This window comes from Malaclemys terrapin, chromosome 7 (genome assembly GCF_027887155.1).
Source record: "Malaclemys terrapin pileata isolate rMalTer1 chromosome 7, rMalTer1.hap1, whole genome shotgun sequence".
Lineage (NCBI taxonomy): Eukaryota > Metazoa > Chordata > Testudines > Emydidae > Malaclemys > Malaclemys terrapin.
In genome coordinates, this window is record NC_071511.1 from 126,203,557 (window position 1) to 126,228,122 (window position 24,566).

The 24,566-nt window shown below is 56.3% G+C and overlaps 1 protein-coding gene across 3 annotated transcripts in view; it reads right to left on the reverse strand.

Annotated features, from left to right (window-relative positions):
* Positions 1 to 229: 229 nt before the first annotated feature.
* Positions 230 to 24,566, reverse strand: part of ARMH3 (armadillo like helical domain containing 3) — a 182,177-nt gene continuing 157,840 nt past the window's right edge. For all 3 annotated transcript variants that reach the window (XM_054035649.1, XM_054035647.1, XM_054035648.1), the window contains exons 25-26: positions 8,299 to 8,415; positions 230 to 3,071 (exon numbers count right to left, since the gene is read on the reverse strand). In XM_054035649.1, the coding sequence (XP_053891624.1) occupies positions 2,979 to 3,071; positions 8,299 to 8,415 (210 nt within the window). In that variant the 3' untranslated portion in view covers positions 230 to 2,978. The remainder of the gene's footprint in view (positions 3,072 to 8,298; positions 8,416 to 24,566) is intronic.

Here is a 24,566-nt window from a genome sequence, read left to right on the forward strand (position 1 = left end):
AATGCCTAGGGCTGGGCACAGCTGGGATCCTGGCCCCAGGACACCACACTCGGGGATGTTGTCCAGTGATTAGGTCTAAGCCCCGGGTTAGCCTCCCGGGGTGCGAGCAGCCCACAGGCCAGCCCTGCCCGAGTGACTGCGTCCTCACCAGTGCTGCGCTCCCGGGCGTGTCGCTGGCACTCCTGGGGGCACAGCCCAGGGTCTTGGTGCTGCAGTGAGCTGCGGGGGGGGGGGGGGGGGGAGGGGGATGGTGGGAAGGCCTTGGAGGACTAGCAGCATGCAAGTGATTTAGCCTGTGTCTGCACTGCAAAGCAGGCGGGTTACCAGCCCCAGGGAATACAGCAGCTGGGCTCGCCTAGGGGGAGAGTTGTGTGTGCAGCTGGGAAGGGGCTCGGGAGCTGGCACTGTGGGACGACAGACCCTCGGGGAACGAGAGGCTACAGGAGCAGTCTCTTGTGCATGCTAGGAGCAGGGTGCTGCACACACAGGGAGGCCAGAAGCAGGGCCAGCAAAACCCCTTCGCTCTGCCCCACCACTATTCCTGGCTGGTTCGAGGGCAGGCCAGCGCTCCAGAACAGGCCCCAGTCAAACCCCCGCTCCCCAAAGCACACACACAGCCACTGCCCGTGGAAGCGAACATTCCCCTGTTTATTTAGCTCTCTGTGCTATGCCGAGACCCCCACTGACAGTGCTGGGCTCAGCGACGCTCCACAGGACACGTGGCACCTGCAGGCTGGCTCAGCGGCTGTCCTCGGCCCTGATCCCAGAGCAGGCCCTGCCGCCGTCCTGCCATCCAGAGAAGGGGCGTGGCCGGAGAGGGGATCGCGTGGCGGTCGATGGACAAGCTGAGACACCGTGTCCGTTGCCTTGGTCTCTGGAGGTGTCAGCCCTGCTCCCAGCCCAGCCACCTTTCTAGATGCAGCCTAAACTGAATCAGCAAGAGGGACCCAGTGCTCCAGTCCTCCTCAGTCCCCTGTGTGTGTGTGGGGGGGCTTCAGCCAAGTGAGCCCAGCAGAGCTGAAGCGGGCAGGGGTCTGCCCGGGGCTCAGAGGAGATGGCAGTGCACCTGCCGCTGGCCCTTCCAGCTCCTTTCACTTACAAGCTGCTGAAGAATCAGGGCACACCAGGCTGACCGGGCTGCGCCTGGGGCAGGCCGAGCTCTGGCTGCTGCTTGCCGGCCGTCCCGCTGACGCTGTCACACGCAAAGGAAGGAAAACGATACGAAACGCCCGGCTTCAGCTGCACCAAGCGAGGTTGCTCCGAGTCAAGGCGAACTGTCGTCTGCTCAGAGCAGCACAAGCCACTGGCCGGCAGCTGGTTCTGCAGCCCCTGGTGCGCCAGCAGGGGGCTAAGGATCCGTTTTAGCTGGGACAGTTCCCTTGCCCATGGTGGGGAGCCGGCTCATGAATGTTATTTCAGCTATTGAAAAACGCTTGTGTGGAAGCCGTGGCTCAGAGCGAGGCCGGGTGAGTCACAGCCTCCCCTCACCTAGGCACTTTCTCATTTTCTAGAAAAGGTGGATGCAGATGACGGCGCTGGCACTTCAATCGGGATCTGCTGAGTACGTGTGCAATGCGCTCTCACGCCGTGGAGCGGACGGGGCGCATGGCCTGGTTTGATTTCGAGGGCAGGCTGGCACAGCCATTGGCCAGCCTGGGAAGCGGTGCAAGTTCTGAACAGGCTGGGTGCTTGAGCAGGTAAAGCCGAAAGGCTGCATTTCACACTGCCCCGAGGAGAGGTCTCTGCCCCAGTCTCCCTAAGCGCTTTGCAGAGGCTGGAGGTGGGACCGGCCTATGAACTAACACCCTCCCACGTGTCCCGTTATGCTGGTGCACGTATCTGACAGCCCAGGAGCCCCTGGCTGCTCCAGCCACCCCGCTGAAGATCTGGGCACTGTGCAGCTGGGCCCGCTCGGCCACTGGGGGATGTGGAGAGTGGGGATCGCAGGCTCGGCTAGCCCAGCCCTCTGGGGACGGGGAGTCGTGGCAGGGCAGAGCCTCTAGGGGGTAATAAAGGGGGAGGGGGGAGAGAGAAAGGGAGCTGGGTCTGCTCCCCAAAGCCCTGGGAACATCTAATGCTTTGACAGGCCCGGCCTTAAGGCCAGAGCAGAGTGAAAGCGACTACAACCAAACTCGCGGAGCAGTGAGTGTCGTGGGGACGTTTTCCAGCTGAGAAATTCCTGAGACCAGGCCCGGGGAGACGCTGGCGACGGTAGAACGAGCCTGCAGCACACGCACAACCTTCTGGTGCCGCACGTCCCGGGCAGGCTGGAGGAGGCAGGATCAGACCAGAGCGACTCAGCCAAGTGCCCTGGAAGTGAGACCCCCCCATGCCTGGGTGTGATGAGGGTTCTGAACCCCAAGTCTGCTGGGCAGTGAGTTGGGGCGGGGGAGAACGGCTGACAGGGGCTCTGGGGGATCTATGCTAAACGCCCAGGCAGCTCCCAGCACACGATGGCTGCTCAGTACCGGCCCCCTGCATGTAGCCCATGCTTAGCCAGCCTGCCCCTTCCTGCGGGGGTGGGGGGAAATTTATTTTTCCTGCAGAGAAAGTTGAGTGATCTCTCCCAGCACATCTGGAGTGACCCTGCTCAGGGGAGGAAAAAAACCCAGCTCTGCTCTCTGCCTTGTTAATGTGTCCCCCACCCCGCCAAGGGAATCTCAGCTAGTCCTCAGCCGGAACTGCAGCCCAAGCAGCTACCTACACCCATGGCATCCAACTTCCTCCCTGCCACCATGACGCCATAGCTCTTCCGGTGCATCAGTGTCCCTGCTTCAGCTAAACCTGCCCCCCGTGTGTCTGGATGGGAGTGTCTCTCCGTGAGCACAGAGTCCTGCAGGAATGCCCGCACGGGAAGCTGCCCCCAGGAAGTGCAGTCCCTTCCGCGGGCGAGGGGCAGGCGGCCGCAGCTCTGTGGTGTTTGCACCGAGACGGGCCGTTGTCCTGCCAGCCCCGCGCGGCAGCTGAGCAGCTCTGGCTCAAGAGATGGTGGAGAACTCTTTCAGCAGGACCTCCTGGCTCAGCGTGTTGAAGGCAAGGTTCCTCCGCACGTTGATGCTGATGGACCGAACCTGGCGGAGAGAAAACAGCCATTTCAGCCAGATGCCCCCGGCCTCCCGGTGAACGGGGCAGCAGCGACCCCACGGGGCTCCGATTTTCCACACCCTGGACAACTAACCTGGGGAAGTGGCTGCAGCAGGGTCTGAGTGGGAGAGGGCTGAGCCAGGAGCACCAGCAGATTCGCTCTTTACAGAAGCAGGGGGAGCGGCAGTGGCAGCCCGGCCGGGAGGAGAGAATTACAGGGGAGCGCAGGCCTCAGGCTTGGGGCAGAACCTGCTCACCAGCTGCGTCTGAAGCAGAATCTTCTCCCCAGATACACTCAGACCTGGTCTACACTAGACCCTGAAATCAGTTTCACCACAGCCCAGAGCGGCGTAGTGACGCTCACCTCACTCCTCAGGGAGGCAGCGCCAGGTCAGCAGAAGAATCCTGCCACCCGGCTCTACGGCCACCATGGACATACGCATGCCCTGCCCCCACAGGCCCCGCCGTGCCTGCTCCATGCAAACCGAACCACTGTCTCGGATCACAGGGACACTGCAAAGCAACACTGACGAGAACGCCCGGCTCAGGGCTCCCAGAGACTGCGAGCCTGGCACCATACGGCTGCAGCTGGTTAAAAGCGCTGGCGGGTTCGAGTGAAACCGGAGCAGAAGGTGGATGCTGCGGAGTCCTGGAAAGCTGAGTAGGTGGGTGGGTGGGTGTTTACACTGCTGTGTCTTTAGTCCATCAGTGCTAAGGTAAGGGGGGGCGGGAGGGAGTTCGGAAAGCTGAGTAGCTGGGTGCGTGTTTACACTGCTGTGTCTTTAGTCCATCAGTGCTAAGGTAAGGGGGGGCGGGAGGGAGTTCGGAAAGCGGAGTAGCTGGGTGCGTGTTTACACTGCTGTGTCTTTAGTCCGTCAGTGCTAAGGTAAGGGGGGGCGGGGGAGAGAGTTCGGAAAGCGGAGTAGCTGGGTGTGTGTTTACACTGCTGTGTCTTTAGTCCGTCAGTGCTAAGGTAAGGGGGGGGGCGGGAGGGAGTTCGGAAAGCGGAGTAGCTGGGTGTGTGTTTACACTGCTGTGTCTTTAGTCCGTCAGTGCTAAGGTAAGGGGGGGGGGCGGGAGGGAGTTCGGAAAGCTGAGTAGCTGGGTGTGTGGTTACACTGCTGTGTCTTTAGTCCGTCAGTGCTAAGGTAAGGGGGGTGGGGGAGGGAGTTCGGAAAGCGGAGTAGCTGGGTGTGTGGTTACACTGCTGTGTCTTTAGTCCGTCAGTGCTAAGGTAAGGGGGGCGGGGGAGGGAGTTCGGAAAGCGGAGTAGCTGGGTGTGTGGTTACACTGCTGTGTCTTTAGTCCGTCAGTGCTAAGGTAAGAGGGGGGGGGTGGGAGGGAGTTCGGAAAGCGGAGTAGCTGGGTGTGTGTTTACACTGCTGTGTCTTTAGTCCATCAGTGCTAAGGTAAGAGGGGGGGGGTGGGAGGGAGTTCGGAAAGCGGAGTAGCTGGGTGCGTGTTTACACTGCTGTGTCTTTAGTCCATCAGTGCTAAGGTAAGGGGGGGCGGGAGGGAGTTCGGAAAGCTGAGTAGCTGGGTGCGTGTTTACACTGCTGTGTCTTTAGTCCGTCAGTGCTAAGGTAAGGGGGGGCGGGAGGGAGTTCGGAAAGCGGAGTAGCTGGGTGCGTGTTTACACTGCTGTGTCTTTAGTCCGTCAGTGCTAAGGTAAGGGGGGGCGGGAGGGAGTTCGGAAAGCTGAGTAGCTGGGTGCGTGTTTACACTGCTGTGTCTTTAGTCCGTCAGTGCTAAGGTAAGGGGGGGCGGGGGAGAGAGTTCGGAAAGCGGAGTAGCTGGGTGTGTGTTTACACTGCTGTGTCTTTAGTCCATCAGTGCTAAGGTAAGGGGGGGCGGGGGAGAGAGTTCGGAAAGCTGGGCACTTCCAAAGGGCAAACGACGTGTAAATCAAACGCAAAGGGGGAGTAGGAAGGAGGGAATCCAGCCCCCGCGACGCTCGGTGCAGACCCAGGGTGGCCACGTTCCCTTTCAAACACGTCTCAGTTCAGCAACAAAGAAATGTTAGAGCCCAGAAAACAGAGTTGCGGTGGCACTTGCAGGAAACCCAACCCTTCCCGAGAGCGGAGGGGTACAGCAGGGGCGCTCACATCCCCTTAACTCTGCCCCCTGCGGGTGCCGGCTACCCAGTTTCCCCACTTTGGTTCTTTCACACCATTAGTTACTCTGCTCACTTACTGTGCTGCCTTGGGCTCAAGGATATACAGCCACAGCGCTGAGCAGGCACTGCAGGTGTGGCGCGTGCCCGGGGGCAGGGAATGCGTGCCCCACACAGCATGGGCTTACACCTGCCTCTGGAGTGACCCTAGTCCTGCAGCCAGGGATGCGGGGGGCTGGATCAGCAGCTGGAACCAGACGGCCCGAGCCTGCAGGGCATGCTTCCCCCTCTAGGATCAGAGACTTGTCTAACCAGGAACGCGCAAAGCCAGCTCTCCTCAGGCAACTGGAGTTGGCACCATCACCGCGGGCCTGAATCTGCCACCCCAACTCAGAGTCCTTCGCTCTGTGGAACCCCTGGTGGCCCTGGGGCTAGCAACAGCCAGTGGGAGGGGGCATGTCCTCCACCCCATTCCTCTGCAGCAGCAGGCCTCATGAGCCATAGGGTAGGAGGGGAGGGACACGGGCTGCGTGACAGCAGGGGCTTAGGGGAAACCACGGCTAGATCACGTTGTTTAGCTCTCCTGGACCCACTGACGAGACCCAGCAGCGAAGAGCCCCCCCAGCCACCTTCTGCAGCTCCCAGGGTCTGGCCCACGAAGCTCCCGACAAGCCAAACAGCTGGGCAGAGCCGCCAGCTGCCCAGGTGTTACCAGGTCACCTCAGAGTACCTGACTGACCCCCACACTCTGGTGCTGGGGACCAGGGCTCAGCTCAGGGAGTCCAGGCTTCTGGGCTGGGGGCAGCGCGCCACCAGGGGACTGAGTCTCTGAGTGACCTCGGGGGCGGCCTGTCCATGGGGTGCGGCTCAGCAGCCCCTGACGCTCGGACCCACCCGACCAATCCAGAGCCTGCCATGAGGCTTGGGGGGGGCGGGGGGGGTTAGAAATGGGATGAAATTGGCGCTGGTAACGAGCTCAGAGGAAGCCTCATTAGGCGGGCTGGAAAGCGGGAGGAAACTGAGCTCAGGCCGTCTTGTTCCTTTGTGGAGGAGAGAGGGGCCTCCTGTTACTGGACTGCGTTCACACGGAGAGCTCCCGGCCATTAGTGAGAGAGGGTAGCGGAGAGGGAAAGGCCGAGCTGGAGGGGGAACATGGGTTTTTAAGCACAGAAGGACTACGCGGAGTTGTGCTCACTGCTTCGCAGGGAGGAGCAAAGGGGACACGTCCAGAAGGCTGAAGGGAGAAGTGGCTCTTGTGTGTCACTCCCTGCTGAAAAAGGTTCTTGCAGCAGGATGCTTAAGGCAGGGGCACAGTGCGAGGGACAGGTCACGTCACGAATAGACAGACTCAGCTCAGCAGTAAGGGAACCACGAGAGCTGAGTGGTGCTGCCTCCAGTGCAGCTCCACCAGAGAATGCAGCACGGGCAGGACGTGGCCGTTTCTGTGTCTGTCTCATCTTGGCCTGGTGGTAAAACCCCCAAGTCTCAGCTCGTCGGCAGCTTGCAGCAGGGGAGTTACGGGCCATGTATTTCCCAGCACAGGCGCTGTTCCAAAGGGCCTAGTGAAGATCCAGGGGCTTGGGAGAGAGCCGGTTTTTCTGGGGCAGAACGGGAGAGCCAGGAACGGCAGACAGGTACGTTTAACTTGAGCTCGTGGTACACTGTTAGAACAATTAGTAAAGCCATCAGATTCTATACACCGAGAGGAAAAAGAATCCGGGAGTGATGACAAGGCGGCTAAATGGGTTTGTCAAAGACAAATCAACCTAATCAACTCGGTTTCCCTCAGTGGTGGGAGAACAAGCTTAGTGGAAATACAGCAGATGTTCTAGGGCTGTTAGTCAGGAAGGTTTAAGATGGCACCACGTGATAGTCTCAGGGAAGAGGAGAAATGGGGATTAAGCAGATACACAAGGGGGTAATTATCAGTGCTCTCCTGGCTGGCAGAAGGAAGCCCCCAGAGGTACCTGTTCTGGGAATTTTCATAAGGGAGCTGGAGGAGGGACTGGATCATGCTAATCAGATTCTTAGAGGAGACAAAACTGGGAAAGGCTGCAAATATTCTGGAGGGCAGATGGTTCAAGAGAAAATCTTGGCCAATTGCGAACGCCGCCTGAGGTTCCATCAGGCCGTGTAAATGGTCCAAGCTGGACGCAATCAGGCGGAGAAAGGCTGGAGAATGGGGAGGGGTAGCGGGTGGGGTGCGAGCTGCTGTCCCAGCACCTGGCTGTGCTGAGAGCCGAGTGTAGAACGCAGGAGGCCGTTACGCGGATCTCTTTGCACTGTGTGTTCACCCATCACCCACACCCACACCCGCATTGAGAGGAGAGCAAAGGTTAGTAGTCCCCCCGCCGGCTTGTGATAAAGTGGGCAGGGAGCAGTTACTCATCCATCAGCCAGGACAGAACCAGCAGGAGCAGCAGCTCAGCGGTGGCGCACGCTCCCACGGGAGTCAGAGAACTTCCCATCTCGGGAGTCAAAGCGGGATCCCAGACACCGCACAGGGACAATCAAACCAAGCCAGCTACGGCGCAGGCTCCTGCGGGATCCAATCAGGGGAGCGGAACCACTCGAGACCCAGCCCCGAGGGAGTTGGACCAACCAACCGGATTACTCCAAATCTAATCCCGCCTGGGCGCTGCTTGTGTGACTGTACACTTCCCCCATCCCAGCGCTCTTCTGCCTGGGAAAACCAGGAGGGAATTTCTCCCCTTTCCTGTGGCCCTATTACAGCAGGAAAAGTATATTAAGTTGCTTTGTCTGCTGCCCCTGGCAGGCTTCCCTTTAATGCAAACTCCCCCTTGCACACTGCCCGGCTCTCCGAGGAGAGAGGGAGACACAGATCGACTGGCCTGCAGCACGGAGGGGCTCCGAGGGGCTTTAGCCAAACCATGCTCAGCACTAGGTGTTCCAGGGCTTTTGGATCAGTGGAGACCTGCAAGCTCCTGATTCTAACCTGCTGCTGCCCCACCTCCCAGGGCCTAAAACCAAACCCTCCTCCACTTTGCATGCACAGAGAAGAGGAATGGCCTGGCTCGGCTGTGACTGTCCGCTGAGCCGGGGCCGGAGGCTGGGGGGTTGTACCCAGGAAGGCAGCTCACCAGTTCTTTGAAGAAGGCAGCCTCCTTGTGCTGTTCCGAGTAGCGCTCGTACTGATCCAGCCCGTCCTGCAGCTTCAGGGTTAGCGTGTCGTAGTTAGAGCGGACAACCTCCAAGACCTGCAGGTGGCATCAGAACGAGAATGGGGAGTCAGTGCCCAGGGACCCAGGCCTGGAGCCAAAGGGGCTGGGAGAAATGCAGTTCTGGCTCCTGCTTTAGCCACACACATAAGGGGGCAGACCTAAGAGTTAGGGGACTTCCCCACTTGTGAAAAAACACAAGACAGTGGAATTCCCGCTAGTGGGTCACACACAGCCCTGCATACTGCAGCCTTCAGGCCAGTTACCGTAGCTACTTTTCCTAATGACCACGAGCTCATGAACTTAAGGGGTTGGGCACCTTGGATAAATCTGGACAAAACTACAGGCACTGTGCAAACTTGCCTCTCTCAGCTCTGCCCCCAGCCATTCCAGTTCAGGGCTCCCCACATCCTGCACTGCCAAGGCACCTCCATCCCGACGCTCAGCCCCCTGCTACGCTCATCCCACAGATTCTCCCTGCACCAGGCTCAATCTGCCTTCCACTCCAGGCATGCTGCGCGTCACATTGCACGACTCTTTTGTGCTGGAGACACATGTCTGGTAGGCGCTGGGATAAGAGCAAGGCCGTTGTGGGGGTTAACGTGCTGGCCTTTACACTCGAGAGCTACCTTTTATCACACCCCCTTTGCCGCCGCTTGGCCACCCCATCATTAGCTATTTGCATTCCCGTAACACCCAGGAGCCCCAGTCACGGCCCAGGCCCCCCGTCGCGCTAGGAGCTGTACAGACACAGAACAAGATGATGCTACCTGCCCCAAGGAGCTTACAGCAGTTTACATTTCAACTCTCCCGTCTCTCCTTCTGACACACAACTAAACCTCCCACAGGCTCATGACACCCCTCTCGACATCTGCACGATTCATTTCTCTAGCCAGGGAGTAGCCCCCTCACTTCCTCACTCACTGCTCTCTCTGCAAAGTGCAGCGCGGACGCTAGGAATCCCCCTCAGGAAGTAGTTAAATAGCGATCGTTCCCACCGCACCGATAATCGCCTAGCAAGGGACACGGCCTTTGTGCTACTGGGCAAAACGTTCACAAAACAATTCTCTCTGAAAAACGTCCGAGGCCTTCGCAGGCTGCTGGCTTATCTGATCTCGCTGCTGAGCGGGGTCAGAGCTTCATTACTGACACTGTGTGTGCCAGGATTGGGAGCCTGTTGTGCTGGGAGCGATACAGACATCTTGCCCTGAAGAGCTGCCGGCCTATGAAGAGAAGGGCCAGGAAAGGTTGGGAGAAGGGATCAAACCTACAAGTAGAGCCCTGCACGGATACAAAACATGTATCCGCATCTGATCTGATCAAACGTGGTCTGCGGATAACGGCAGATTTGCACCTACATGTCCAGCGGCGGGGGAGGCGAGATGCACGTCGCTCAATCCTTTGTCGGACTATACACAAGACAGCCCCTTTACCCAGCTAGCAGCCTTTCCCCCGGCCGTCTGAATGGCCACTATGCCCTTCAGTTTTTGCTTACTTACAGTTCTTTAGTGCTTTTATCCCCTGCTTGTTTCCCCCTAGACTTTATACGTGGCGCTAAGATACTCCGATAGGGGCATTCGGCACGTACACTTCCTAGTGGCACTGGACCAAACCCTCATGTCCTTACTCATTCAACAAGCCGTAGACGTCAGTGAGCGCCTAGCCGGAAAGCTGGCTAGGATGCAGCTCACGGGTTAGCGGCCATGCCTGGGGCCTAAGACTGAGTCACAGACGGCCGGAGGAAAGGGGAAGGATAAACGATGGTGTTCTGCAAGGCCACTTCAGAACAGTTTGTCAGTGTCCGCTCGCCGCTCGGCCAATTCAAATGGCCTCGTCTCTTAACCCTGTGTCAGGTTTCCTGGCAGAGGGAAAGAATCCCCCAGTCAGAACAACTCTCAACCAGTGAATCAGACCCTTTCGTGCACATGTGCGGAGGCTGTGGACACAACAACGAGCATTTCTGAGCCAAGAGCTCCGGTGAGGGGAGCAGGCCTCGGAGGAGGAATACTTGACCTTGGGAGTGTACTAGGCACCGGTAGCAGCACAACACACCTTTCTCCAAGCAACAAAAGAGAGCGTCCCTGAATCCACGAGCTGTCCTCTAGCCAAGCTGAGGAGCTCAAGCCACCCAAGACTGACAAGGGACAGAAGCCAAACTCCACCCAACAGGCAGAGTGGGACTGCTGGAGATGCACACTCGAGGGCTGGGCATTTCACATGTGCACTAAGTTTCCACTGGTTTCCTTGGGCTCCTCTTTGATTTTGCTTTGTGCGCTTGTGCCCAGGCTGGGGGTGAGCCCGTGCATGCAGACGCAGCGGGGACAGGAGTGTTTCGCACGTGCATTGTGCACACACAATGGCTGTCTAGCTTTGACTGGAGTTCTCTTAATCACATTCAACCCAGTGGCCTCCTTGAACAGCCAAGAGACAGTAACCCTAACCTCTGCAGCTGGCCAGATAAGTGCTGCACAGCCGCGACTTGGGCAATCCGCTTACATCGCATATGACAAACAGGCAAAGAACGCAGCTAGCTGCTCAAATGGGAGTACGGGGAGGGATCAGAAGGCGCTGCAGATAAGCCCATCAGTCCCTGCTGTATTACAAATGCATGATCACATCTTTGCACTGCAGTGAGCTTCAGAATCAGATCATCGCTTATTTAAATATTTGAGTTTGCCAGCTTTCCCCAGCGCTCTCCTTTTAATTAGCAGCTCAAACTTCGAAAGAGGGGTGCAGTTAAAAATAAACCTCTCCATCTCCTGCTAATTTCCCTCGCTCGCTGCCGATGGAAGAAAACCTTTCGTGGGCTGTCTCAGAGAGAAACCCACTTACAGATGGCTTCCCTTCATAACCTGTAAGGGAAGGGAATTGTTAGCAAGATTCCTGCTTGCCAGTAATGCACTCTAAGAGGCGGCTGAGAGACAGGCCCTGGGGAAGGGTTAAAGGAAGGACAGGTATTAAAGGTATCAAAGAGGAAGGTTTGAAAGGCAGCAGGGAATCCTTTCTACAGTGTCTTTAGGCGCCGTTAAGATGCACCTCCCCTGCCTCACCCGCCTCCTGCTACCTACTCGCACGGCTGGGAGGGGAATAAACCCTCTTTGCTCTGGGTCCCTGAGGGCGTGTGTCACGGAGTATTGGGGGACTCAGGGCCCTGCACCCCCGGCCTCCTGCGATTCACCATGACTCTCAGCCAGCCAGTAAAGCAGAAGGTTTATTTGGATGACAGGAATACAGTCCAAGACAGGTCTTGCAGGCACAGACAACAGGGACCCCCTCAGTTAGGTCCATCTTGGGGTCCCAGGGCATCCCAGCCCCCCTTGGGAGGTCAGAGCAATCTCTGCCTCCCAGCCATCTCTCCAGCCCAGCTTCCCAGACTCTCTCCTTCCAGCGACCCCTCCCACAGCCTTTGTTCAGTTTCCCGGGCCCCGGAGTCACCTGACCTCCAACCCCCTCCTGGGTTCTCATGTTACAAGCTCAGGTATGTTCCCTCGGGCCAACTCCCCTCCCCCGATGCAGACCATCCTAGTCACACTCCCCTGTCAGCATTCCCACACCCCAGCAAGAACAGTCCCAGTTCGTCACAGCGTGTCACACTGCATCACTGGTTTCTCTCTTGGCGCCTCTGGCACATTCCCTGGGCACTGACTCTCCATCTGTTCCGTCTTCTCGGAAGTGGGACTCTTCAGCCCACCTGCCGTAGGCTTCCAGGACCAGCACTGACCCCGAGACACCCCAGCGACTCAAACGCGCCCTTCCCGCAAAAGATGTGAAGCGTTTGGTTTACTGCTTAGTGCGCTCTGGGGCAGGCAGGGCTGCGAGGCAGTCATCACACACACACGGCGCACAGTCTAACACCTTTCTGCTCTTTCATACTCAATCACGTACAGCATAGAGCACAGAAAACAACCCACATCTGGCGCACGTCCCTGCCTCCCTTCCTGCATCACTCCAGGGAGTTCTCTGGGCTGGGCTCCAAGTCCCTTGGGCTGTCCAGAGTCCTTGGAGCCATGTGGGCTCAGCAAAGCGGGCAGGAGCGCACTGCCATGAGGCCCCTCAACCAGCTTCTGTGACCCTGCTGTCTCCCGACCCCACGCTTCCCTTTTCTTGTCTGGCCCCCATTCCCGTGTTTCTTTAAACCCCTCCCGGTCATGTGGCCGCTTTTGTTCGACTCCTGCTAAGTTTCCACTGCTCCTACCGGCTCCCACCCTTCAGAGGACTCGGCTAAAGTGGTTTTCTAAGGATGCTGCTCATCCAGCGTCCCAGATGTTTGCACCTGGATAGGGTCGTTAAATCCCAAGCCCCTTCTAGTGTATCTGTCTGGTGCATACCTACAAGACTCCTCAGAGGGGAGGGTCCACAGCTATGTAGGCACTCACGACACAGCAAATTTTCATACCAGAACTTCCCATTATCCATCGGAATCCACAGCGTGGACAGATCCAGCCCCAACTCATCACCCCCTGCACAGCACAAGCTTGTCTCCGAGGTACGTCACTGGCGCATCCTGCCTGCAGCCCTCACAGAGTGCTGCTCAAGGAAACCACCGCAGAACCACCCTCTTCGCCTCAAGGGCGCCCAGCCAAAGGGGAAAACTTGAGGTGGGGCCTTTCCTGCCTCTTTCGGTTGGCTCCGGAAGGGCTCTTTTTCTTATATTCTCTCTCCTTGGTTTTGTACATTAGCCATTCAGGACCTGTCTGACCTGGTCTTCCTGGAAGCCGGGATGGAAGGCTGGAGAAGTGGTAGGAGGAGAACATTACACAGACCTTGCAAGTGAAACCTGAACAATGGAGAGAGGATGGGCTCTGTAGCTGGGTTCAGCAGCTGTTGAATTACACATCTGCAGTGTCGAGTAAGAGCTGAGAAAGCTCCCACTCGAGATCCTCGGTCTCCAATGAGACAGACCCTCAGCAAGGAACAGAACCGACAAGACCTGATATGGCTCAGATTGCCGAGGTAAAAATATAGACAGAACTTAAATCTTTTTTAGCCTTCCTTGCTCTTTAGGCAGGAGAAGGTCGAGGAAAAGGCAGGACAAATCCAGGCTTTCAGCTTTGTTCATCACCATTAAAGGGATGAAAGGCTCAGCGTGCTGGAGGCAGCCCGCAGGAGAAATACAGACCCGGTCCTGTACACGGAAAACCAGCGCCAGGCCCCTGAACTCGCTGGAGCTGTGCCAGCCTGATGGAGGGGACAACTTGCCGTCAGAGTTATCTCTCTGCCCCACCTCTCGCTCAGACGCTGCTTTACGGAGATCCCAGAGCAGCATTCACGTTTCAGCCCACTATGTACTTGTGTGTGCATGTGTGTGCACATGAGACGACCAAAACGTTGGCTCTCTTTACTCTGGTAGCATCACAAATCCTAACCTCTTAGCCGACTGGCTAAGCAGCAGTTCTGAAGAAAAGGACTTGGGGATTACAGTGGACAAGAAGCTGGATATGAGTCAGCAATGTGCCCTTGTTGCCAAGAAGGCCAACGGCATATTGGGCTGTATTAGTAGGAGCATTGCCAGCAGATGGAAGGAAGTGATTATTCTCCTCTATTCGGCACTGGTGAGGCCACACCTGGAGTATTGCGTCCAGTTGTGAGCCCCCCACTACAGAAGGGATGTGGACAAATTGGAAAGAGTCCAGCAGAGGGCAACGAAAATGATTAGGGGGCTGGAGCACATGACGTATGAGGTGAGGCTGAGGGAACTGGGGTTATTTAGTCTGCAGAAGAGAAGAGTGAGGGGGGATTTGATAGCTGCTTTCAACTATCTGAAGGGGGGTTCCAAAGAGGATGGAGCTCGGCTGTTCTCAGTGGTGGCAGATGACAGAACAAGGAGTAATGGTCTCAAGTTGCAGTGAGGGAGGTTTAGGTTGGATATTAGGAAAACCTGTTTCACTAGGAGGGTGGTGAAGCACTGGAATGGGTTCCCTAGGGAGGTGGTGGAATCTCCTTCCTTAGAGGTTTTTAAGGCCCAGCTTGACAAAGCCCTGGCTGGGGTGATTTAGTTGAGGTTGGTCCTGCTTTGAGCAGGGGGTTGGACTAGATACCTCCTGAGGTCTCTTCCAACAACTAATCTTCTATGAAAAAAAACCTTAAGATGCTGCTCTGACTGGCAATTGCTTTTTGCGGCTTTCTGCGTGATTCTAGCTAACAAAACCTTCCCTGCAGGGGAAAGATGCTAGAGCCTTGATCCAAAGACAGCTGGTACCCACCAGCCCCCATTGCTAGAGCCCCCACCAGCTGTGTAACAACTAGCGGCCCGGGTGGGAACTGGCTCCCCACAGAACTCCTCCAATCCCACATCCCTACGCACAGTGGAGCAAGATTATTTTAAACACCTGTTGGCTTCCTAGTCTTTCGGAGCCTAAAATCATTGGGCTCTTTGCGGGAACCTGCCTCCTGTGCGCTCGGCTGCTGTGTGAAACGGCTGACATCCATGCATCCGCAGCCATTCGAAGGAGGGAAGCAACTGGCTTCTTTTCGAGACATCGTTTCGTTCTTCACACAGAACCACCCATATTTTGCCTTACATTCATTTGCCAATCGATATTCTCCCAGCAGGCCCCGACTGCCCCCTTCTCAACAGGCTCTGCGTCCTTGACATAGCTGCCGTCGGATGCTCAGGGATAGTGACCTAGGAATGCATCCCCTCCTCACACCGCCACGGGGCCTGAGGTCACAGAGCTGAGGGCTTCCATGGGTTTCGAGCCACGCGGCACAGACACATGCAGGTGTGGAGGGGAAGAAGGAAGAGGAAAAGCAGGTCTTTCAAGGCTGCCTTTCTAATCAGTTACAGTCGAGCACCATGAACCGAGTCAGCCAGCCATGCCTTCACCGCACCAGAGCATTTCCAGGCCAAACAGACTGGAAAACTCACTGCACAGGGGACCTGCCACACGCACAAGGATAAAACTCCCCAGCTTGAAATACAGCCCTCTCTGCCCCAGCCTCACTGCCCAGGGGGATGCCCTCTCTAGATCGTGCACACTGGGCCCACGTGAGTAGGAAAGGCCAGGCCGCAGGGCGCCAGGCATACTGCCGGGGGTGGGGGGGGCTGGTGGCGAGTTTATGATGGCATGATTGCACCAGCATGGCACAGGAGGGGGATGGGAGAGCCTGAGCAGTTACTGTCCCCCATTTTGCTGATTCTGGTCTTTTATATAGGCTGGAATGTGCCCAGCCTTGCCCATGGGCACAAGGAATCCCCCTGCAGTGGCTAACACACAGCCGGCAGAGCTGATGGGACGGCCGGCTGCGGGACCAAAAGGTGTGAGGAATTTTCCAACCGGGGGAAAAGCAGCTGGATTTTTTACACGCCTCTCTCCAAAACGACTCGCCCAACGGAGCCCATATTTGGCACAAAACACCCCCCTTTTCCACACCCAGACACACACCAACTAGCTCGAAGGGGCGTTTCCGGCGGAACGGAGATGGATGGGACCATTTCTCTTGGTAACAGAAAGGCTGCTGCCCCTTTAACGCCGACGATTAGACCGCCTGGCCATGATAAAGCACCAGGTCATGTTCTAATTAATATGGAAAAGAACTTAACAAAATCACATCACGCGGCTTTGTACAGCAACTTCAAAACTGCTGATGCAGGCTGGAGACTCCACTGGAATTAATTCCCGGAAGGGCCAAAGACAAAGCACAGAGCGAAATAATGAGAAGTTAAATAAAAACAAACACCCACTCAGCACATTTTTAACAGCTTCTGCATGTCCAGGCCAAGTGGGACTGGGCCAAGCCCAGGCCTCGTCCCTGAACGTCACCAGCTCTGCGCGGCTCAGCCTCGTTCCCCACCCGTGGGGGCAGAGCTTAGAGACAAGCGGCACTGAGGTGAACAAATGCCAACCCGGCATCACCCATGCCGGCCCACACGCAAAACGTACTGCGGCTGCTTCACGGAAGCCGTCTGATCTTGGGCTCCTTCCAAAATGGGAGAAGGGGAGCAAAGGGCTTTATATTGATGGGCCATTTTCCTACCTCGACAACATGCCAGCAGCTAACTGCAAGTTTGCTGATGTCACTCCCCACCCCCCGCCCCTTGGTGCGCCACTGCTCCCTTGTCCTCGCGCTCTCAATGGGCCGAGGGCGGGAACGTTGGTGTGACAGTAGACTAGAACTCGGAGCACAGGCAGGCAGCCATGGAAGAGACCTATCTTCCCACTGAACTCCCACAGAGAGGACATCTCAGCTGTTAAAACGCATCCCATCCCAAAGGCCAAGCAGCAGCACTCGAAGGAGAGCAGCTGGGCTGGGGCTGGAGCGGTGTCAGGAGAAGGGGACAGGGACCTGGTGGCTAGGTCTGCACCTGTTCATTCCCTGAGCAGTCTGCTGACGTTGGGCCAGCGTTTCCCGCTCCTATCAAGGGATTTGCCCGACGGTCCATTGGGTCAGAGCCGGCAACTTCCCACCGGCTCCTTGGGAAACCTCATTGAATTCAGACGAACTAGCTTTGCAGCCCATTGTATTATAAATGCAGAGTTTATGTATTACTGGGGGGTGCCAGCTTCTCGAGGGGGAGCGTGGCCAGTGGGAACCCTGGGAGGCAGGAGAGGCAAAGGACTGTTTTAAACGACGTGTCAGAGGAGGAGGAACTTTGGAGACAAAGTCAAGTGGGGTTCCTAGAAATCCCTGGGGGAGGTCAATGCAATTCTCATTTCCAGACCGACCCCTTCGAAGCTACGCCCCAAGGAGGGAACTACTGTCCGGCCGCTTACCTAGGCCCGGTCTCTGAACAGCAGAGACATGCGTGTACAAAAGGAAGGCTAACCTACGTGCATGGCTTCTCGTTCTGAGAAAAAGCAGCTCTGAACTTGTGACCACAGACAAACCCCGTGGGGGGCGCTGAAGGGCTGACTCCTGCCAGAGTCCTGGCTGGAGTAGGGGGCGATCTCTGGGGAGCTTATTAGCTGCGTGTAGGTTCTTTTAACTGTTTTCTCCGTAATGCTTTCACCTTAAGAATACATGTGTCTGCTGACACAGGGCTGCGTGGTAGCTTATAAGCACGGGCAATTATCTCGTTCATAACCTTCGAAGAGTACGCAAAGTGCCAAGGCTGGCCTGGTAGGCCATGAGGCTTGCTGGGGAGTCCCAGTGTAGGCAGGGAACTGAGCGGCCTGGAAAACCCCCAGGCAGCAGGGGGAGAGGAGCAGGTCTCCGCCCAAGCTGAGGAGCCAGGAGCGTCGAGTGGGTGCCCAAGGGAGAAATACAGGTGAGTGACACCCTTTGCTGGCATTCATTAATGAACGTTCTCTCAGAGTCCCAGCTCTCCAGGACATGCTGCTTTCCCGAGCTCTCCGTTTTAATTCCCGAGCCTCTGAATTACAACGTCTTCCCCCATCACTTTGGTCCTTTCCCATTTGGCTCGGCTCTGGGCGTTCTACCAGGCACACGTGCTTGGGGCTCCATCTCGGACGCTGCACTCGTTGCAATGCCCTCCGGGTTCCAGGCCCATAATACACATTCATTCAAGGGAAGAAACCCCCTCCCCAAATCCCCATGATCCTCACCCTTCACGGGGAACAGGTTTTACAAATTCAGATCAGAGCTGCCTTGAAATCGGGGCCTGGCTCGTCTCCACACAAGGCAAAACTGTTTGAAGTTAGATAAAAGAAAGTTACCAGCAACATCAAGGAGGGAAATTTCAGGTCCCTTCTCCCCTCCAACGCTGAGCTGCTCTGTTGCCCTTAGATGATTTACAGGCGTTTGGGTGTTTATTCAACGGTTATACAGAGATCTGTGAGCTTGAAAGGAACAAGCCCTACAAAGTGGACAATTTCCTGTCACAACCAGAGGGGAGCAGGTTAAGTTCCCTCCCCCGGCCGTGCTCTCAGAGGATGAATAAGTTATAAGCTCATGCTGAGAGTGACTGTTGCAATCCAAGCTCTTTGTGAAGGTTGATTGTGGCCAGCAAGAATGGCGCCCTATTCTGGGTCTGGCCTCTGCCGCTGGGCTCTATGCGGAGTTTAATGGCGGAGAAAGCGACCACGGACTAACGAACCTGGGATGGTCACAGCCTTCACAAGCATCCTGATGACATCAGGCCCAGTGCGCTCCCCTGGTGCAGAACGCCTGGCCTGACGGACATGTCGGGGCTCCTGCTGTGGGATTAGCCGAGATGGAATGACAAGGATTTTTCCTATTCTTGGATGAAAAGGGAGCAAGTGCTGTTCCCATTGCTCTCCAGTCTCCGAAGCACAAGTGATGTAATTCCAGCTGTGGAATAAGAGGTGGGGCAGGCTAAGGGGTCACGAGTGGATTCTCCTTGTCCAAGAATGAAGAGGGCAAGTGAGAACTACGACACCTTCCTGGAGCCAGCCCCAGACTTGGAGACACGGAGAGTGACTTGTTAAGTGGCGCTGATCCTTGGAGGGGAAGGTAAGACTGCCATACGGCAAGGGACCAATGGTCCACCTAGTTCCATAGCTTAAATCCAGCTGTGGCTGACAAAAGGGGAAGTGAAAACTCCATGCCACACTTGGTCAATTGTATAGGTCTACATCCAAAGGTAGGTTGGAAGATCTCTTCCCTCCCCCCTCCCGGTCCAGCTGGTCATCAGCATATAGACAAGTGGCCAGGGACAGCAGCCGCACAGTCTGTGTAACACTGTCATTTATTATTTATATCTATAACAGTCCGAGGTGACAACCAACATCCGGGCCCCGTCACGCTAGGCGCTAACCCCAAGAGCTTATGCGCCAAGACCAGATTCATCCGTGGTTGTAACAAGCAGAGGGGACGGGGGTAACAGTGCTGGAGATACATGGTTACACAGACAAGCCACATGCATGATTCAGAGGGGCTCCTTTTCAGGGGTATGAACAATAGATACTGATGACGCTGAAATCCCTGCTGGCTGCCTGCCGAGCCGTCACCGGGGCAGCAGGACACCCAGTACGGTCAGGGACTCACGGACTGAAATCCGGCTCGGCTCACTGAAAATCACACAGGCCTGCAGCGGTGCCTACAGTACACTCCATGCATTTCGAACCCAGCGGAGGACACTGCCTCTGCTCCGAAGAGCATATAGTCTAAGCCCGGGTCCTGCAAACACTTGAGCACAGGCTTGGCTTTCTTCAGGAGTAGTTCGCCCCACTGGCTTCAACGCAGCAACTCACGTGAGTGGAATGAAACGTGTCAAGTCTCTGCAGGACCAGGGCTGAAAAGCCAGAGGCTTTGGCCAATGCAAGTTTTGCCAGCGTACAGTCACCAAAATCTGTACATCGCTCGTGCACTTTCTGGTCTTTTCCATCTGACAGAATCATGGAGCCGCTCACAACAGACACCCCCATTTGTGCGACACACTCTCCAAAGAAACAGCCACATGCACCAACGGCCCCTGAAACAAATCAACCTACAAGAGTAAACGAATGAAATCTGAAGACCACACACGCAAAGCCGATCTCCACCCCCGCCCCGCAGCAGCAGAGCTCTCCCCCCAAAAGGGGAGGTGCCAGACACCCCGTGGAGGCCCCCAGTGACTTAGTCCCTGTGGAAGGCGGCCAGACGCCACGGTGATGGCAGGTGTGTAAAGCTCTCCGAGTTACAGCACGTTTTGAAGCTTTGAGCTCTTCTCTCCAGCTGGGGCCATTTAGGAGTCTGTTTCTCTGGGCAAGGTGTGTTCTGCCAAGCCTTGAGAACACAGCGCAGACAGCTATGGACTGGCCTGGCCTTTCTGATGTCCCCACTGTGCTTCAATGCAACCAAGTGCTGAACGTGACCGGCCGTTCCAGGCGTCCTGTTCCAGGGGAGGCTTTTATCTGGCAGCTGCATCCTAGCTCAGCAGCACCAGTCTCGCCACACTGCCAAGCAAGGGGCAGACTGAGTCCTGGTGCTCTCTGCACACCTTCCAGGGAGCTAAGGAAAGCGCCAGCTGTCTTGGTCTGCTCCTCCCGCTCATCAGAGAGAGCTGTGTTCAAATCCAGGGGCCCAGGCAGGACAGGAAGGACCCATTTGCTCAGTCGTAGTGCACTGTGCGGGTAGGGACGTGGGCAGTTTTCTAGCTGCCGCTAACAGCTGACTGGGTGGGTTTCCAGCCACCAGACCGGGTGCTCGGGGCAGGAATGTCGCCTGTAGGATTGGCTCCGTGCTGAAGTAGGACGCTTGCACTTACAAAGAGAGGAAGGCTGGTGCCAGGGTTGGGCACAGGCCTGGGAATCAGCACGCCAGCTTCTAGTTCCAGGTCTTCCAGCAGCTTCTCCCCCCTCGGGTGCAATGGTGGACTCCCTACAAACAAACCCGTTCAGGTTGACCAAGGTAGCGTATCCCTGCTGTCAGAGACTAGGCATCTCCTTGAGAAAGGGACACGTCTCTCTGCCTGGCTTCCGATTCTGGATGGACAGGGAGGCCGGTGCCAGATGGGCCAGAGGAGATTATTCCGTTGGCTGCGTGCCTGGCATTCTGGGAAAAGGGGACTCCTTGCTGATGCTACATCCATTCTCTCCTAAAGGACGCAGAGAAGAAAAAGCTTGGGCTTTGAATTCAAAGGACCCTACAGATGGGCTAGCGGCAGTGCATTGAGCTGCAAAGTGGGGACATCTAGGGTTGGGACCCAGGCTCCAGAACACCTGTGTGCTGTGCTGACTGGCTCCAAGCAGACCCACCTCCAAGTCTCCTTGGGCAGCAGGACAAGACCCCTCTGTGCAGTAAAGGAAGATTTCTCTCTCTCTCTCTCGGGGGCAGGGAGATGCTGAACAAGCATCCTTTTCCATCCCAGTTTCCCTCAGATCCTGGATGAGAATCTGCAGGGCCCATGTGGTAGAGGCTGCCTCCACTGGGCTTTCTGCAAAGCGCCGAGGGCCTCCTTGCTCTATAGCCTGAAGATCCCCGGGCGGATTTAGTGCTCCCAAGCACCGGCGGGACAGCCAACGTTCGCAAAGCTGTTCTCTCGGACTGGATTTTGAAGAAGGCTCAGCAAAGCGCCAGGCACTCTGCGAACGAAGGTGGTTCTGACCTGGCAGGATAAGAACAGAGCAATCTGAAAATTGCTGAGCAGTAGAGGGGTGGGGGGAGCCACACGGCCCACATCTTCGCACACAGGGAAATGAGATTGGATTTACTCCGTGATTCTGAGGAGTGTTCAATTTCACCATGAATCTCGGCTGCATAAATTCAGCCTCGCTGAGCAGCGGCCCCATTAGAAACGGTCTAAAGCAATAGAAGGCGATGCACACAATGATCTTTGAACACGCAGGTTCAAAGCCCCACTGGGGTATTTTTAGCATGGTTTTGCATATGCAGCCAACAAACCTGCTTCTCCCAAGAAGTCAGAGGAAGTCTTAATATAAAAAAGCAATTAGATACAGTGCATACACAGCTCCTTATTGTTGCCAATCTATGTACTTATTGTGTTCACTTGGTCTGGTTAATTTCCTCTTCTGACGAAGCGCAGGGAGCCGCCATGGGGCTGTGCTTTCCATGTTTCACAGGGATTAGACGACGAGCGGACGTCACTCACTAAAAGGACTTCAGGGATTAATATCCCAGCTGCTTTTTTCCAGATTTTAAAACCACTAATTTATTCTGGGTCAACTGGACGTTTTCTTTGCACAACCATTGTTGTCTTTCTCGTTTTTTTGAACAGCGTATTTCCCGCTGCCCTGCTGCTATTCCCTCTCAGTCTAGTTAGTATGAGCAGAATTACAGATGCACCGAGAGGAACTTTAAAACTTGGATAACACACTTTCAAACAGCATGTTACACTAGTTGGCCACTTCTTCCAATGCGACTCAGCGATTCCTACCCAATCACGAGTGAGCACAAAGTGGCCCCACTCAGAGATACAACCCAGCTAGGAGAGGGACCAGAGCTTTGGGCCAGCGGTTTCACCCACCTGTCTCTATCTCAGTCTGAGACGCTAGAGAGGCTTTATGAAAGCAGGAATCTGACTGGCTGATGATGGGTCAAGACTGCGTGACAGCAGGTACAAACTCGAGGATACGCAGGTGATCAGTTGTTACACTGAGCGAACAAAACATTTCACTCACGCTGCCACGCTTCCGAGAGTGGCTAGCCCAGACACCTGCAGTTCTCAGCTGGCCGAAGGCACTGGGGAAATGCATCCCCGGGGCGTATCCTCGGGAATTTCCCCACCAGCTGGAGCCTCTCCCTCTGCCAGCTAGAACCAGCTCCGCGTTACCGGGGGCAGGACTGCGCGCAGCCAGAGGCTACTTAACAAGGGCAGGCTGTGCATTAAGAAGGCTGCCACCTATCTCGGATATTTCCACGGCAGCGGCTAACGTGGTGGCTAAGGGGCTCGGAGGCTTAGCAGAACAAGAGGTGGCCTCAATTGCTCTCCTAGGGCCTGATCCAAACCTACTGAGTCTTCGGAGCAAGGTCCTGAACCAGGCCCGCACCCAGTCACGAGTCTCAGAACCAGGCTCTGAAGATCACAAGAGCAGCAGAAGTGAGAGGAGTAAAAGGGAACAACGTGATCTATTTTATACTGTATCCTCCTCTGGTGAAAAGGGAAGACTCTAAAACGCCAGAGAAGGCAAGTGGCTGCAGGGAAGGACCCACGGCCAGTGGATGTGCTGTAGGGAGCAGGATGGTGCACGTGACCAGGTGTGCGACAAAGACAGGGAGACCTGCTCCCCACAAAGCCAGGACACAAGCACAAGAACTTGAGGAAAAGGAACAGGAGCGTGTAGCTGAAAGAAGTCTGCATCCACCAATCCCAACCAGCCAGTAACAGAAGAGCCTTGTCAAAATTCCTTGCCATCCGTTGACATTTAGCACTGGGAGAAGTCTGATCACTAGTGCCCACGGGAAGTGATCATTAGGCTCCATCTACACTACACGCCACTGGTGGTGGCACATAGTGTATGTTTAGCTACATGCCACAGTGAAAAGTGCATCACGTCCACACTGCAGTTTGTAGTTACACATGTGAATGAAAGGCTCTGCCAGTCTCTCCCCGCTGCCGGAGCCTCTCCCCGGTGCCTCCCCACTGCCGGAGCTTTCCTCACTGCACCCCCCAGTGCCAGAGCCTCTCCCCGCTGCCGGAGCCCCTCCCCACTGCTCCCCCCCGGTGCCAGAGCCTCTCCCCGCTACCCCCCCCACTGACGGAGCCTCTCCCTGCTGCCCGAGCCTCTCCCCGGTGCCTCCCCACTGCCAGAGACTTTCCTCACTGCCCCCCCCAGTGCCAGAGCCTCTCGCCGCTGCCCCCCCCCCCCCCCACTGATGGAGCCTCTCCCCGCTGCCTCCCGGTGCCAGAGCCTCTCCTCGCTGCCCCCTCCCCACTGATGGAGCCTCTCCCCACTGCCTCCCGGTGCCAGAGCCTCTCCCTGGTGCCACATCTTTTCCTGTGTCGGGGAAAGACTCCAGCAGCAGGACCCAATACTGCTAAAAACAGCAGTGCAGCAAGGGAGGCTGGCTCGGGTGAGTAGTGAGACGTGTAGCACAGGTACTCGGGTGCATACCCACGCCCTTCACCAGCTACACTGCTCCTTATACCCATGCCAGGGTGGCTCCATGGGCCTGGACACCAACCACTGCTGAAAGAAGGGTGCAGTGTAGATGCACCTTTAAGAGTCTTCCTTAACCCTCTGCTGGACCCTATCCTGTAACAAGAGGTGCTGCAGCAGCTGTCAGGTGCCCTGGAGTTTGATTGTTCAGGGAGCCCCTGGACCGGACAGAGTACTGAGAGTCACAAGTGCCCCCGCCCCCCCCCTGCACAGAGACCAGCGCTCCAGGAGCCTTGCTCTCACACAAGAGCCTAACCTACCCCTTCAGAGGACGTTCTACCACAACACGGTTTAGAGCTGCCAAGGGAGCTCACAAAACACACGGGATCCTCGACACCCTCCCAGAGAACACGGAAGGGTAACAAAACCAAAGGCCCCACCCCTCTCCCAAGCTAGACTTGCTTCCTGAAGCTTGTTTTTAAACAGCTGTCAGGACCGATCAGCCATTTCTCTCCAACCACCTTAACCTGCTGCCATGCAAACGCATCACAGAACGGTGCTCTCCGCTAGCACAAGCTGCGTTCCCCACTGCATTACTAGCTTGAGCATCAGCAGCACTTCAGCTGCAACCCAGACCCCGTGATGGGCCCGTTGGCTTGAGCTTAAAGCCCCACTTAGCTCAGGCTAGAGACGCATGTGTGGACGGGAGCTGGGGTAAGCTACACCTCAAGCGAACACTCCAGTGCAGACAAGCCCACGGGCTTCCGGTGTAACTGAACAACAAGGCTC